Genomic DNA, 15,232 nt, shown 5'->3' with positions numbered 1-15,232 from the left:
AAAGGTGATACCCGAACACCTCGATACCAAACACATCCCCCAAAGAGAACAGGAACACGCTGACCCAGCCGAAAGATAAGATCAGGATGACAGGGCAATGAATAGAGATGTTTTGATCAAACCAACATGTACAAGGTAATGGGTGGCACCCAAATACATCAGAAGGCGGCACCCAAATACGTCAGGAGTGATGTGTAACTTGTTTGTATGGGTGAATAAAGACACAGAGGGAGAGTCTTTGGCAGGCCTAGGAGATAATGGAAAGTCCCGACATTAACTTAGCTAGTTCATTGCAAGGGGCATACCTGTGTTACCAGGGCCTTAGCACCGTGCTTCGCTGACAATAAACCTGACCGAGTGCCTTTGCTACGAACCGAGTCTGTGGATTTATTGGGCCGTTCCCCGAGGGCTGCTGAGCCGGCCGCCTGCGCAGAGCTGGGAGATCTGAATCAAAGCAGGACGGGGACCCCACGCAGGGAGAACACACGCACGCAGCCGAACATCTGACGACAGTGAGTATAGAGCATGAGGGGCAGTCTTGCTGGAGGGACCACACTGCACGTGGCCAGGAAAAATTCCCTGCTGTCGCCAATGTCCTCCTGCCGTAGCCACGTGGCGTTGAGGTGCTTCCCCTTTGCCTCTGGGCTTTCCGAAGGCCTTGGCCCCCTTCACTGGGGAAACCGGGCCCTCCCGCTACACCGGAACCTGCCCCCACCAGCCGCTCCTGCCTGTCGTTTCCTGGGCTCGTCCAACCCGGCCTCGCTCACGCTTGGCTAGGGTGACTAGAGGGCAAGTGTGAAAAATCAGCACGGGGTGGGGGTAATAGATGCCTATATAAGAAAAAGCCCCCAAAATCGGGACTGTCCCTATAAAATTGGGACATCTGGTCAACCTACGCTTGGCCCTTCTAAGCCCCTTCAGCTCCCTTGGGCTGTTCCTCCACAGGCAGGCCCCCTGGCCATCCAAACCCAGCCCTTCTCTCTGGGCCTGCTCCAGCCCAGTGACTGGTCTACCCTCCCCGGCTGCTTGCCAGCCTCCTCCAGCCAGTCTAGGGCCCAGGGCTTCTCCTTCCCCGTGGGCTCCTGCTAGTCCCAGGGAGCGACTGCAGACTCCTTCCCCTCAGCCCCCTTCTGCTGCCCACGTCCCTTCTTTATACTCACCCGCCTGCTCCACCCCCTGGCTCTGACGGTGCACCCTGGCGCCATCTCAGGCCCACACGAAGCCGTTCGGGGCCTGGGTGGGGCACACACCCCAACACACTGTGACACGCGATACAATGAACGTAAGGGAACACACAACACGGCCGACACCACACACAGGATAGATTCAGGCGCCGCAGAATTCGATTAGTTTATATACAATTTCGATGGATAATATCGCTCCGTATTTTTATTTGTATCCATTTACACGTTCACAGTTGTGCCAAATTATGTGTTTGACACATTCCCCCCCCCCGCCCCATTTTTATCTATTTTAAATATTCGCGGTAGCAGGAAATTCAGGGGGAGGGGAGAGGCAATAATCCTTGCAAGACGAGTGCTATAGTTTATGTTGGAGGCTCCCACGGGACGGAGAACGCAGCCTGCCGGCGTAGGTGGGTTTTCTGGGTTATAAACGCTGTCGCTCTGTGAATCCCGCCGCGTCCAGTGACTGTGAATGAACAGTGCCGCACCTCCCGGTGTTGAGCACCAGTGGGTGGCACGAGGGGTCTCACGCACGCACGGCTGCACTGGGCTGGATTGTTGAGTGATCAGGGCCCAGCGGGGAGGGGATGAAATCTGCTGTGTGTAGGGCGACCAGACAGCAAGTGTGAAAAATCAGGACAGGGGGTGGGGGGGTAATAGCCTATATAAGAAAAAGCCCCCAAAATCGGAACATCTGGTCACCCTAGCTGTGTGCAGCGAACACAGCCTTGCTGGAGGAGGAGATGAGCCGTGTGGGTCCCTGCCGGGGTGAGCTGCCCGGTGGCACAAGGTTAAACACGCCGGCAGCTGGTAAATGAGCGGCGGGCTGGGCTCAGACAGGGCAGGGGGCGGAGGTTGTGGGGATTTGCTCTAGGAGGGGCACAGGGACAAACACAGCCGAGTTAATGCCTTCCAGCAGGGGTGGGTGTGCGCAATCACACACACACACACACACACACACACACACACACACACAGAGCAGGGCTCCTTCCGTCCAGCAGGGGGCAGCAACGACACACACACACACACACACACACACACACACAGGAAACGAAAGTGAAACTCTCCAGCCGGCGGGTCGCCCCCAGCGTGGGACAAGGACGGATCTGTCCCCACTCGGGAGGTAACCCCGGGACGGGGGGCAGAGGCGGGCAGACAGTCGGGGGAGGAAGCAGGGACGGGGCGGACGGGAAGCTGCCGGAGGGGGCGAGGGAAGGAGCCGGGGCCGGTGGGGCAGCCGGAGAGCCGCGGGTGTGGACTCGGGGGGCAGAGGGGGAAGAATGGGGGAAGCAGGGGGCAAAAGGGTCGGAATGGGGGGCAGAGGGAGGGGGAGCCGGGGGTAGACTCGGGGGACAGACAAAGGAGGAGCTGGGGGGGCAGACGGAGGGGGGAGCCGGGGGTGGAATCGGGGGGCAGACAAAGGAGGAGCTGGGGGGGGGGCAGACGGAGGGGGGAGACGGGGGTGGAATCGGGGAGGAGCTGGGGGGGCAGCCGGGGGGCAGAGGGAGAAGAATGGGGGAAGCAGAGGGCAAAGGGGTCGGAAGGGGGAGCCGGGGGTGGAATCAGGGGGGCAGAAGAGGAGCCGGGGGGCAGACAGAGATGGAGACAGACTGAATCAGAGCAGGGCAGGGACCCCCCATCCATCCTTCCACCACCCCAAATGGGGCTGTGCCCCGGGGGGACCCAGGCAGTGCCCCACAGGGCCGGAGAGCGACCAACCCAGACTTGCCGGGGGATGCAAACTGGGAACCCTCCCCCCTTTCTGCCTAAACCCCCAGGGATGGGGGCCACGTTCAGGAGCCGTGTGGTGAAGATGCGGGTGGGGGCAGGTGAAGAGCGCAGCCCAGCAGTGCCCTGGTTTGGGCTCCTGCCTTTTGCCCACCCCCACCCCCCAGTGGAAGGAGGGAACCCATTCCCTGCCCCCCTTGGCCAGCCAGTCCCCGCCCTGGGGCCGCATGGAAGCCAGCATCCCTAGAGGGGAAAGGCCCCGTGTCCTGTTTCCCTACATTAACCCCCACTTCTGCATCTCTCTGCCCCCCCAAGCGCTCTCCCAAGCCCCATGGCTGATCAGACCCCCCCGGAGAGCGACCAGCGTTCCGCCGACTTCACGGAGGAGTATGACATCATCACCGAGGAGGACATCGCGGAGCTCAGAGACGCCCTGGAAGGGGGACGGCTGGACGAAGCAGCCTCGAAGATCCTGGAGAGCCTGGAGGACTTGGAGAACGCCCAGCTGGACATTGCCGTGACCGGGGAGTCTGGCTCCGGCAAATCCTCCTTCGTCAACGCCATCCGCGGCCTGCAGGATGATGACGAGGGAGCGGCCGCCACGGGGGTGGTGGAGACCACCATGGAGCCGACCCCGTACCCCCACCCCAAACACCCCAACGTGACAATGTGGGACCTGCCGGGCATCGGCACCTCCGAGTTCCAGTCCCACGCCTACCTAGAGCGGGTGGGCATCCCCCGCTATGATTTCTTCATCCTCATCGCCTCCGAGCGCTTCCGAGCCAACCACGCCCAGCTGGCCCGGGAGATCCAGAAGATGGGCAAGCGCTTCTACTTCGTGCGCTCCAAGGTGGACGCCGACCTGGACGCGGCCAGAAGGCGGCGGCCGGCAAGCTACAGCGAGCAGGGGGTCCTGACGCAGATCCGGGACGACTGCTGCCGGCGGCTCCTGGCCGAAGGGGTGGCTTCCCCGACTGTCTTCCTCGTCTCCAGCTGGGAGCTGGGCAGCTACGACTTCCTGGCGCTGGAGGAGACCTTGGAGAAGGAGCTGCCTGCCCACAAGAGACACGCGTTCCTCCTGGCTTTGCCCAACCTTTCGCTGAGCATCCTGCAGAGGAAGAAGGAAGCCATGCAGAGGCAGATCTGGAAACTGGCTGCCATCTCCTGCGGAGTGGCCGCTGTCCCCATCCCGGGGCTCTCGGTGGTCTGCGACGTGACCATCCTGGTCAAAACCCTCTCCGCGTACCGCCAGACCTTCGGCTTGGACGACGAGTCGCTCTGCAAGCTGGCCGAGAAGGTGGGCAAACCCGTGGAGGACATCAAGGAGGCCATCAAGTCGCCTCTGGTCAAGGAGATCTCCAGGGACCTGGTGCTGAAGTTGCTGACCAAAGCCGGAGGGGGAGCGCTGATGTTCATAGAGTACCTGGCCAGCACGGTGCCAGTGTTCGGGTCCATGGCGGCCGGGGGGATCTCCTTTGGAACCACCTATTACATGCTCCGCAGCTTCCTCGACGAAGTCGCCAGGGACGCCCACAATGTCCTCATCAAGGCCTTTGAGACAGATGTTTGAAGAGGGACCAGGGAGCCCCATGGTCGGGGCGAGGGGGGGGATCTTGACCGTGGCATGGAGCTCAGTCCACTGGCCATGGCAGAAATCCCCACGCGGGAGAGATTTCGGAGTTGGATCCTCAGCGAGAGTAAACCGGTGTTGGGCTGATGGACACCGGCTGGGGAGTCAGCGGGTATCAGAGCAACATGCGACTCGCTGGCCTCCACAGGCTCTCCAGACTTGTCCCCAGGGGCACCTGGTCCGTGCCAGCTGTGCGGTCTCCCCCCGCGGAGGGGGAAAGCAAACCAGGGGGTAACGGGAGGCCATGGGCTGTGGTGCTATTTTGGGGCCCTGCAGGGGGCGCCTTGCGGCTCCCAATGGAGGATTGTGGGAGCTCAGCGCCCCTGGTCTGGGATCAACCTTGCTTTGGTGCAATCAGGGTACGGTTCAGCAAAACGAGAGATTGTTTTGCAGGTGATTGATTAAAAAACAAACAAATTTATTTGTGATGGTGGGGTAGAAAATGGGAGTCAGGACTCCGGTTCTATCCCTGGCTCTGGGAGGGGAGTGGGGTCTAATGGTTACAGCAGGGGCAGGCGGAAGGGGGGGGGAGAAGCCAGGATTCCTGTGTTCCATCCCTGGCTCTGGGAGGGGAGTGGGGTCTAGTGGTTACAGTGGGGGCAGGGGAGAAGCCAGGACTCCAGTGGTTAGAGAAGGGAGAGGGCTGGAAGCCAGGACTCCTGGGTTCCATCCCTGGCTTTGAGAGGGAACACAGTGCTGACTTCACAATCTTTCCACAAAGGCCTAACTTGAGCCCCCACTCAACCCACTACCAGCGCAGCCGGGCCCGTTGGTCTGAGACGTCGCAGGTGCCCGACAGCGGGCAGACGGGCCTGTTGGTCTGGTGCTTTGCGGGTGCGATACCAGGTGGATGGGCCCGTTGGTCGGATCTGGGGGTGGGGTAGGGGGGTCCGCACGAGGTGCTCTGCCCCAATGCAGCCACTTCTCCGGGTGTTAAAAAAAAATCCACCACAAAGTCAGTGCCCAGCTTCAAGCCCTCTTTATTAGCAGGGGTGGTGTGTGTGTTGGGGGGAGAGGGGGGGAGGGCACAGCATGGAGGGTCCTCACGGATGGAGGGGAGACCCTATGGCCATTGTGGGGGGACCCCAGTATGGGGTCTGAGCGTCACATGCGGCAGGGACAGTGGGAAAGGCAAAGAAGGGGGCGTGAATGGGGGAGGGGAAAGAGATTCTTCCTTAAGGCTGGTGTGGATGAGAGGGGGGAGGGATGGAAGGAAGGAGAGATAAGCAGGGGAAGGACAGAAGGAAGAAGGAACGGAGAGGTGAAGGTGGGGGGAAGAACAGAAGGAAGGAGGAGAGGAAGGAAGGGTGGAAGAGGGCGAGGAGGAGAGATGAAGGGGAAGGGAAGGGTGGAAGGGGAGAGGAGGAGAGATGAAGGGGGGAAGGACAGAAGGAAGGGGGCAAGGAAGAGAGATGAAGGAAGGAAGGAGGGAGGGAAGGGTGGAAGGGGGCAAGGAGGAGAGATGAGGGGGGGAAGGACAGAAGGAAGGGGGCAAGGAGAGATGAAGGGGGGAGGAAGGAAGGAAGAGGAGATGAAGGGCTCAGTTCCATGGGGCACTGGTTCAGGACTATGGCCCTGCCCTATGGTTCATCCCCGCCCCGTGGCATTGCAGAGGGTGCATTCTCAGCCCCGGGCAGGCTGGGAGTGGCGAGGGCTCCCCCCCGCCCCCCAGTACCCCTGTCTGGCTGGGAGAGCTCTGATGGCTCGGGGGGGGGGGGGTGTCAGAGCGGCTCTGCCCCGGGTGCCCTCTGGGAGTGGGATGGTGGCCCAGGAGGGGCATCCCGCCCGGGCTCTCCCGCACCCCGCCTGGAGCCAGCGACCAAACAGCACCTCCCGGGCTGCCCAGCAGGCCCCTTGTGCCCCAGGAGGCAGAGGGTGGGGGCCCCAGTGCGGCCCCCCAGCGCGGCGGCTCCGTGGGCGGCAGTCGCTCAGGCCAGCAGGCGGCTGTACTCCGAGAGTGCTGAGGATTTCTTCACCCCATCCCAGATCCGGGCCGCATAGTGGAACCTGCCAGGGGGTGCACAGCATGTGAGTCAGCGCCGATGGCCGGGGGAGAACCCCCACCCCACCACACCCCCTGCAGCACAGCGCCCCCTAGGACATCGGGGCCAGCCCTGCCTGCCACGGGAGAGAGCCCCACCCCACCCCACGCCCTGCAGCACAGCGCCCCCTAGAACATCGGGGCCAGCCCTGCCTGCCACGGGAGAGCCCCCACCCCACGCCCTGCAGCACAGCGCCCCCTAGGACATCGGGGCCAAACCTGCCTGCCACGGGAGAGCCCCCACCCCGTCCCCCTGCACCACAGCGCCCCCTAGGACACCGGGGCCAGCCCTGCCTGCCATGGGAGAGCCCCCACCCCGCCCCCTGCACCACAGCGCCCCCTAGGACACCGGGGCCAGCCCTGCCTGCCACGGGAGAGAGCCCCACCCCGCGCCCTGCACCACAGCGCCCCCTAGCGCTGCCCTGGGGCATCGGGGCTGGCAGTGACTGCCAGGGAGAGCCCCCACCCCACTCCCTGCAGTACATCCCCAAACTTTCTTACCAATAATCCTTTGCCCCATAATCTCCTACCCAACCTGCCTACCCATAATCCCCTGCTCCCTCAACTGTATCCGGCCCCTCACCAGTTCTTCTCCGTCAGGATGGTGTGGGAGAGCTGGGGCCGCGCCATAGACATGATTTGGCTGCGCAGCTTGGCCATGAGCGACTGGAAGCTGGGGTGCCCCTTGTACCCGGGCAGCAGAGAGAAGAGGGGGCCACCCCCAGGAGCTGCAAGCACAAGGGGGGAGGGAATGAAAATAGGGCTGCCCCGAGGACGGCAGGGGGCAGAGGAGGGCACTGCCCTAGGGACCGCACTCAGGGACCACAAGGGGGCATAGGACAGCGCCGTCCTAGAGGCCACGCCCCAGGACTGCAGATGCCTGTTCCCCAGCCCAGGGGGACGAATACACACAGCGCCACCTAGGGCAGCACAGAGGGACAGCAGAGTAGGACGACTCCAGGGGCAGGATCCCAACTCCCTACCTGCTCTGGGGAAAGTGTCGTCGGCGTCACTGTCCGCGAACGGCAGCAGGAAGAGATTCACCTCCGTGTCCAGGTAGTCGTAGGGCAGGCCAGGGAAGATGTTACACTCCAGCATGGAGAGAGTGCCTGAGAGACAGAGACAGAGTGTGGCAGTAGGGGGTGCTGTGCTGCAGGGGGCAAGGTGGGGGGCTAGCAGTCAGGGCTGGCCCCAAAGCCCAGCACAGTACTTCGGGGTACTGTGTTACTTTTGAGGTGAGAATCACACCCAAGCCTCCAGCCATTCCTGGTCATTCCAAATCCCCCAGCACTTTCCCCAGCAGGAGCTGGGCCATTAGCTCTGCGTCCTGGAACCCAGGTGTCCGGGGCCCCATTCACCCCACCCCCGCGCAGGAGGAGCTAGCGGGGAAGGCTTACCCTTGTATTTCAGGTGCGAGTGCATCATGATTTTATCGATAACCATGTGCATCTGCTTCAGGTTCCGGGGACAGAAATTCTCCCGCTTGGCCTTGTTCTGCAGGAAAACTGGAGCGAGGGGCAGAGACACCGAGGGGGGGAGGGGGAGGGCGGAAAAGAGAGAGAGGATATTCAGCTTGGACAACACTGCACAGACCAACACCTGCTAGAATAACCTGGCCCCAATTCACCAATGGAGCACTAGGGGGCGCTGTGCTATGTGAGCAGGATGGGGGCTCTCCCCTGACACTCAAGGCTGGCCCTGATGCCCCAGGGCGGCGCTAGGGGGCGCTGTGCTATGTGAGCAGGGCAGGGGCTCTCCCCTGACACTCAAGGCTGGCCCTGATGCCCCAGGGCGGCACTAGGGGGCGCTGTGCTATGTGAGCAGGGCGGGGGCTCTCCTTGGCAGTGAGGGCTGGCGCTAGGGGGCGCTGTGCTGCAGGGAGCGGGGGTGGGGGGCTCTCCTTGGCAGTCAGGGCTGGCCCCGATGCCCCAGCACGGCACTAGGGGGCGCTGCGCTGCAGGGGGCAGCGGCTGCTCACCGACGTGGGGATAATACTCCGTGCCCTCGTCGGTGCCCGAAGAGCCGGTGGACTCGTGGCTGGGGGAGGGCGTGGAGGGTTTCACCATCTCGGCCGTCTGCAGGAACCTGCCGTGGGGACACAGGGAGCTGCGGTTAGTGGGGAGCTAGGGAGGCCTGGGTCCCCGGGGCCATTTAGTGCCTGTGGGAGGGGCAGGGTGGTTCCCTGTCCCTGCTGGGAACGGGGCTGAGACCTGGCAAACTTGATTCACACACGAATTGCTGAGCCTGGAGCCCATCCCCCAAAACAGCCTGGGGCCAGATCAGAGCTGGCGCACCCTAGAGGGGAAAGACCCCGTGCCCCATTTCCCATCCCCCTGCCCCAAGCCAGCCAGTCCCAGCCCTGGGGCTGGATGGAAGCCAGCGCCCCCCAGGGGGAAAGACCCCGTGTCCCATTCCCTGCCCTCCAGAGCCAGCAGGTCCCAGCCCTGGGACTAGAAGAGAGCTGGGGCCCCCTAGAGGGGAAAGGCCCCATGTCCCATTCCCCACCCTGCTGAGCCAGCCAGTCCCAGCCCTGGGGCTGGATGGGAGCCAGCGCCCCCCAGAGGGGAACAGCCCCATGCCCCACTCCCCACCCTGCTAGGGGCCTTCTCACCTGTACAGACTGAGGTCGGTGAACCAGTCCTGCACCACGATGACCACGTGGCAGACGGTGAAGAGGAAGGCTGCGATCTGCAGGGACTGCGGGGAGCAGAGCAGCTGTCAAAGGAGGAGTCTCTGGGGTGGGATCTCCCCCCAGGACCCGGCCAGCAAAGCAAATGCCCCCCCAAATAGTAGCAACCAATCATTGCTGTGTATCCCACTACCCACCACCTCCTTCCCCCCCACCCTGGGGCCGGATTGGAGTCAGCGCCCCCTAGAGGCGCAAGACCCCATTCCCCATTCCTTGTCCCAGTGAGCCAGCCAGTGCCCGCCCTGGGGCCGGATGGGAGGTGGGGGGCAGTAGTCTACCTGCATCTCCACGTAGGTGTGGGGCAGGTTGTACTCGGGGGGCAGCTTGCGGTCGTTGTTGATGAGATGGTCCAGGATGGAAGGGCTGAGAATCGGCTGGAGGGAGACACGGGGCAGGGAGCGTTACAGCGTCCGACTGTCCAGAGCCGTGCGAGGTGCTCACAGGGACACACACGGAGCAGGGCTCATCCCCGCCAGCAGGGGGCGATACACACACACTGAATCACCCCACCGTAACCCTGCCTTGGCCAATGGGGGAATCCACCCACAGCCCGTAGAGATCCCCCATTTCTAGAGAGCCAGGGAGCCAGCCATCCCCACCCTACCACCAATCAGCCCCCATTGACCCATGTGCCACATAGACCCCCTATTGCTCCCGGCCCAGGGGAGCCTCGTCCTGAGAACTGAGCTCGTCAGGGTGGCAGGCCCAGCAGTCACAAATGGTGGAGTCATGTGGTGATGCCCCCTGGTGGCCAAAGGCAGTATTGCGCCAGGATCTCCATGCCCATTGCCAGGTGACGGGGGTGTCCCCTGGAGAAGGGGGCGGGCAGGGACCTGGGTGTCGAGGAAGATGATGCGCTCCTGGGTGATGAAGAAGTCGATGCCGCTGGTCTGGTTCCCCCCGCGCTCCTTGATCTCCTGGCTTTGGGTGCGGAACACGTAGGCCCTGGATGGGGGGGACAGAGAAGGGTCAGTAGGGATGGAGGGAGGAGAATATGTGCCCCCTTGACCTGCTTCTTGATGCCCATCCCCCACCCGACACCTCTCAACAGCCCACCTCCCCACTGTCCCCCAATATCCCACCTTCCCCCCAAACACTTGCCGGTGCCCCCCCCAGCACCCACATCCACCCCCCACCCACCTACCCCCCCTCCATCCCACCCCTACTTCCCCCTTTCCCCCCATGCCCTGGTCACTCAGCATTCACGCCCATCCCCCGCATGAACGTGCCAGACCCCGTGCATGCCCTCTCCCCAGTTGCTACCCCCCCGAAACACCCACAAAGCCCTCCCCCACCCCACGTACCTTTGATCTTCTTCAGGCTGGTTAGCCGACAGCAGAGACATCAGCATGGATTTGCCGGTGCCCTGTAATCCCAGCACCCCGACCACCAGCACGTCGGTCTGGTCCAGCAGGTACTGCCGAGGAGAGAGAGCCCAGTGACTGCCGGCTCCCTGAGAACCCAGGAGTCCTGCGGAGCAGCAGTACAAGAGCGGGGACCGGCTGGCTCAGGGGGGCAGGGAATGGGGCACGGGGCCTTTCCCCTCTAGGGGGTGCTGGCTCCCATCTGGCCCCAGGGCAGGGTCTAGCTGGTTCAGGGGGGCAGGGAATGGGGCACGGGGCCTCTCTCCCCTCGGGGCCACCGGCTCTGATCTGGCCTCACTAGCAGGGCCCGGGGGGGCAGGGGATGGCTGGGAGGATCTCTGTGGGGTGGGGGGTGTCCTGGGGCCAGGTACCTCGATGGCGCTGTCACACCAGTTCATCTGATCGTCCACCAGTTTGATGCTGTGCTTCATCTTCTCCGGGGCCAGCAGCTTTGCCTGGCCCACCACGGCTGGGGGAGGGACAAAGAGACGGGACTCAGAGAGTCTGACAGCCCAGGCCAGGGCATTCGCTACGTGATGTCCCACCCAGTGCTGCTCGAACCCACTGGCGAGAGAACCCAGGTGTCCTGGCTCCCAGCTCTTCCCCCTCCCCACCTCCAAACCCACTAGCTGCTTGGAGGCTGGCCGCCATCTGGTGGCAGACACTGGTAACTACATGCATATTAAAGGGGACCGGGTTCTCTTCCCGCATCCCATCCCCCTGGGGCTACAACCCCTTACCCCTTCCTCCTACCTCCCCCCTTCCTCCTAGCCCCGCCCCCGTAGCGGGTACTCACGGTCCATGGTGCTGCTGGAGGCAGCGGATCCCATGCCCCGGTTCTGGATCTGGTAGACGGGTTGCGTGGGGCGCTGTCCCTCCTTCTCCCCCTTGGCGGCAGCTGTGGGGAGCTGGGCAGCACCCTCCACGGGGCCTTTGCCTTCCTCCCGCGACTTCATCAGCACGATGGGCTTCTCCATGGGGGACGGGGCAGTGGCGGGTGGGGCCGGAGCTGGGGCAGGGGCCAGCTTGGACTGTGGGGAGAATGAGGCTGGTAGAGACCCTACGTCCCATCCTCAAGCTGAGGACAGAACCCAGGAGTCCTGACTCCCGCCCCGCCCTGCTCTAACCACTAGACCTCACTCCCCTCCTCAAGCTGATACAGAACCCAGGAGTCCTGACCAAGGTCTGCCCAGCTCATTTACTCTTATTGGACTCACGTATCCTGCAAATGGTTAAGAAGCGGTTGTGAGACACCCTTGCTTGGCGCCTGCTCTATATAGTAGCTAATAGCCTACTGCTGCTGCATGCTGACAGAGTAACTCCTTTAGCTTCCTGTGAGGATACCAGCTCTACTACAGCTGCCTGCTGATGAAACCCCCCCTTTAGCTGAAGCAGCAGAGTCCTGTGGGCTGGCACTGCAGGTGGTGGGTTCAAGACCCACTATTGGTGGGGGTCTCACACACAGGGGTGGGTGTGACAGGCCCTGGGGGGCAGCGCCCTTCCCATGTGGGTCTTACCCTCTCAGCAGGCGGCTTGGCCAGGATGATGGGCGTCTTCTGCATCACGGACCCGACCGGCTCCTCCACGGGCTCCTGTGGGAGAGATCAGAGAGGGGTGAGGGGGGGTCCCCGCACGGCCCCTCCTGCAGCCCACGGCCCCTCCCCTGCCCCGTCACTCACCCGGCGCTCGCGGTCCCAGGGGCCGTAGTCACGCTCCCGGCCTGGCCCCGACAGGCTCTGGGGGCCGCCCGGGGGGCCCAGCTCCTTGTCACGGTTCCAGCGGCGCCGGCGGTCGGGGCCGTACAGGCCGGGCTGGCTGTGCCCGGAGTCCGACATGGCTGCCGCCTGCGGGGGGGCGAGAGTCATGTCAACCCCAGTGGTGCGGCGGAGGGACACGGCGCAGGGGGGAGAGATGCCACATAGATGAGGCTCAACACGCGGGGGCTATTTCCCCAGCAGAGGGAGGAATACCGTATGGGAGAATGTGACAACACCTGGGGATTATTTCTCCAGTGAGGTGGAGGGATACCATACCAAAGAGGCCGTTAGGGACTATTTCTCTGAACAGGTGAAGAAGGAATATATTGCAGAGGCTGCTAGGGACTATTTCCCTGGTATGGCAGATGGATACATATACGCGTGAGGCACATGCTTGGGAACTATTTCCCCACACTGCGAAGGGATATCACAGAAGAGACATGATCACTGGGGTCTATTTACTCGACATGGTGGAAGGGCACCAGGGTTATTTAACCAGCAAGACACAGAGACACCGTGGGGAAGACAGGGACTATTTTCTCTGCACTATTTACCCTGCCTGGCAGAAGGACACGAGCACAGAAGAAAGGAGGGATACTGGACAAGTGGTGAAGCCACCAGGGACTATTTACCCAGCCCAGTGGAGGAGCAAACCACCACAGGGAACTACTTAACCTGCGTAGCAGCAGGCTGTGGGACTACTTTGCCAGCATTTGGAGGAGCAAACCACCACAGGGAACTACTTAACCTGCGTAGCAGCAGGCTGTGGGACTACTTTGCCAGCATGGTGGAGGGATACCACAGAGAAAAGCGCACAAGAGGCATGGCGGACGGGGGGGCTGAGAGCCCTTGAACCAAACTACAAACCGTGGATACGATGGAAACCACGTCAAGCCGCACCTAGTCCAGCACCTATGGGGGACTATTTAGCCCATGTGGTGGAGGAATATGTAACCTGCTTCTTAAGGCGCTGGGGTGTTAGACCCGTGGGCGCATCAGCCCTGCGGATGGATACGGGGCAGGAGGCTGCTGGGATACGTCCTGCTCAGCTGAGGGATTCTGGGCACCAGGGTTATGACCCCAACCGCCGGGGGGGGGGGGGCGCCACTGGGATTATATATCCTGCGGAGGGATACAGAGAAGTGATAAGTGTTATGGGGTTATATGGACTGCAGAGGAACTCCCCCCCCCCCGGGTATACTGTGCACAGTCAGATACTATATGGCCCATGGAGGAATACAGTAGGGATGTGAGGTGTCATGCTGGGAGCTATATGGACCACTGAGGGATACAGGGGTGTGTGAGACATCACCCCCAAAGGCTACACGGCCGGCGGAGGGATACGGGGCAGCGTGAGGCATCACCCCAAAGGTTATACGGCCCGCGGAGGGATACGGGGCAGCGTGAGGCGTCACCCCCAGAGGCTATACGGCCCGCGGAGGGATATGGGGCGCTATATACACTGGAAGATGGTGGAGCAGTGCGCACCCGCGGAGGGATACCGCCCTAGGTTAGGGAGCTGTAGGCTCTACATGCCCTGTGCGGGTCACCGGGCTGCGGAAAGAGCCGCAGAACGACACACCCGGCGGAGGATTAATCCCTAGGTAAAGGAGGACCGAACTAGCTCCCCGCGTAGGGATACCGGACTGGGTATCGCGTCCAACCGCCCGCCCCTCGGAGGGATACCGGGAGTGTGACGCGTCACCCGGCACTATTTACCCGCCCCGCGGAGCGATACCTGAGCGCTGGTGCTGAGAGCAGAAGCCGGGGCTGTCTCCCCGGTAACGGCGGAGGGATACCGGCGGCTCACTGGGGCTGAGGTACCGTGCAGCGGCCGGACGGGCTGCTGGGGAAGCCCGGCGGCGCGAACAGCGCATCTGGGCGCCGGCTTGGAACGAACCTGCTCGGCCACCGTTGTTTCCGAACGCGCCTGCGCGCGAGGGGGGCGTGTCCAAAATGGCGGCTTCGCGCCCGCGCGGGCCGCTGGCGGCACATGCGCACTGCTCTGGCATGGACAGAACAGACCCCTCTTAAGGGGCGTGGCCTCCAGTCAGAACGAGGCTAGAAAGGTAGAGGGGAAATACATGAGCGCGCATGCGCACGGAGCCGGGGTCTCTGCGTGGCTCTGGGGGCGGGGCGGGACCGAGGGGTTGGAGCAGGGGGCGGGGCCAGGACGCCTGGGTTCGATCCTGGGTCATGGTGCGGCTCGGGTCAGACCCGGCTGCCGGTGCCTCAGTTTCCCTCGCCGCTCAGCGCGGGGGGGCTAATTAGCCGAGACAAATCAACCCGGAACAGGGACCCCGCCCCCAGCACCCCCCCCATTCCCTATACCCCCCCGCCCACCCCCGCCCCCCCCATGGACCCCCCCATTCCCTATACCCCCCCGCCCCCCCCCGCCCCCCCCATGGACCCCCCCATTCCCTATACCCCCCCGCCCCCCCCCCGCCCCCCCATGGACCCCCCCATTCCCTATACCCCCCCGCCCCCCCCCGCCCCCCCCATGGACCCCCCATTCCCTATACCCCCCGCCCCCCCCCGCCCCCCCCATGGACCCCCCCCATTCCCTATACCCCCCCCGCCCCCAGCACCCCCCATCTATCCCTATACCCCCCGCCCCCCCCCGCCCCCCCCATGGACCCCCCCATTCCCTATACCCCCCGCCCCCCCCGCCCCCCCCATGGACCCCCCCCATTCCCTATACCCCCCCGCCGCCCCAGCACCCCCCCCATTCCCTATACCCCCCCGCCCCCCCATGGACCCCCCCATCTATCCCTATACCCCCCCCGCCCCCAGCACCCCCCATCTATCCCTATACCCCTGCCCCCCCCCGCCCCCAGCA

At 63.3% G+C, this 15,232-nt stretch overlaps 2 protein-coding genes across 5 annotated transcripts; one reads left to right on the top strand and one right to left on the bottom strand.

Annotated features, from left to right (window-relative positions):
- Positions 1 to 2,206: 2,206 nt before the first annotated feature.
- On the top strand, positions 2,207 to 5,406 carry LOC128827541 (interferon-inducible GTPase 5-like). Its single transcript, XM_054011488.1, has 2 exons — positions 2,207 to 2,307; positions 3,228 to 5,406. Exon 2 carries the CDS (start codon positions 3,244 to 3,246, stop codon positions 4,480 to 4,482), a length of 1,239 nt encoding a protein of 412 aa, XP_053867463.1. The 5' UTR covers positions 2,207 to 2,307; positions 3,228 to 3,243; the 3' UTR covers positions 4,483 to 5,406.
- A 99-nt stretch (positions 5,407 to 5,505) lies between these two features.
- SMG9 (SMG9 nonsense mediated mRNA decay factor) lies at positions 5,506 to 14,431 on the bottom strand. 4 transcript variants are annotated; one of them, XM_054011472.1, is made up of 15 exons: positions 14,132 to 14,429; positions 13,261 to 13,515; positions 12,316 to 12,480; positions 12,154 to 12,228; positions 11,433 to 11,667; positions 11,008 to 11,105; positions 10,577 to 10,689; positions 10,106 to 10,217; positions 9,551 to 9,646; positions 9,195 to 9,280; positions 8,562 to 8,668; positions 7,981 to 8,088; positions 7,567 to 7,692; positions 7,167 to 7,311; positions 5,506 to 6,549 (listed from the first exon to the last, which is right to left on the bottom strand). In XM_054011472.1, exons 3-15 carry the CDS (start codon positions 12,469 to 12,471, stop codon positions 6,471 to 6,473), a joined length of 1,536 nt encoding a protein of 511 aa, XP_053867447.1. In that variant the 5' UTR covers positions 12,472 to 12,480; positions 13,261 to 13,515; positions 14,132 to 14,429; the 3' UTR covers positions 5,506 to 6,470. The 4 variants fall into 4 exon arrangements, with proteins under 4 accessions (XP_053867447.1, XP_053867448.1, XP_053867451.1 ...); XM_054011473.1 differs by having other exon boundaries at positions 13,349 to 13,515; XM_054011476.1 differs by lacking the exon at positions 13,261 to 13,515.
- Between the last annotated feature and the right edge of the window lie 801 nt (positions 14,432 to 15,232).

Source organism: Malaclemys terrapin, chromosome 21 (assembly GCF_027887155.1).
Source record: "Malaclemys terrapin pileata isolate rMalTer1 chromosome 21, rMalTer1.hap1, whole genome shotgun sequence".
NCBI classification, from domain to species: Eukaryota; Metazoa; Chordata; order Testudines; family Emydidae; genus Malaclemys; species Malaclemys terrapin.
The sequence above is the reverse complement of the archived record's forward strand: the minus strand, read 5'-3'. Positions and strand labels throughout refer to the sequence as shown.

Coding starts and splice junctions, on each gene's coding strand:
- LOC128827541 (XM_054011488.1), top strand. CDS start 3,244: ATGGCTGATCAGACCCCCCCGGAGAGCGACCAGCGTTCCGCCGACTTC.
- SMG9 (XM_054011472.1), bottom strand. CDS start 12,471: ATGTCGGACTCCGGGCACAGCCAGCCCGGCCTGTACGGCCCCGACCGC. Junction 11,668..12,153: donor CCAAGCCGCCTGCTGAGAGG/GTAAGACCCACA, acceptor TTCTCCCCACAG/TCCAAGCTGGCCCCTGCCCC. Junction 10,218..10,576: donor CAGCCTGAAGAAGATCAAAG/GTACGTGGGGTG, acceptor CCCCCCATCCAG/GGCCTACGTGTTCCGCACCC.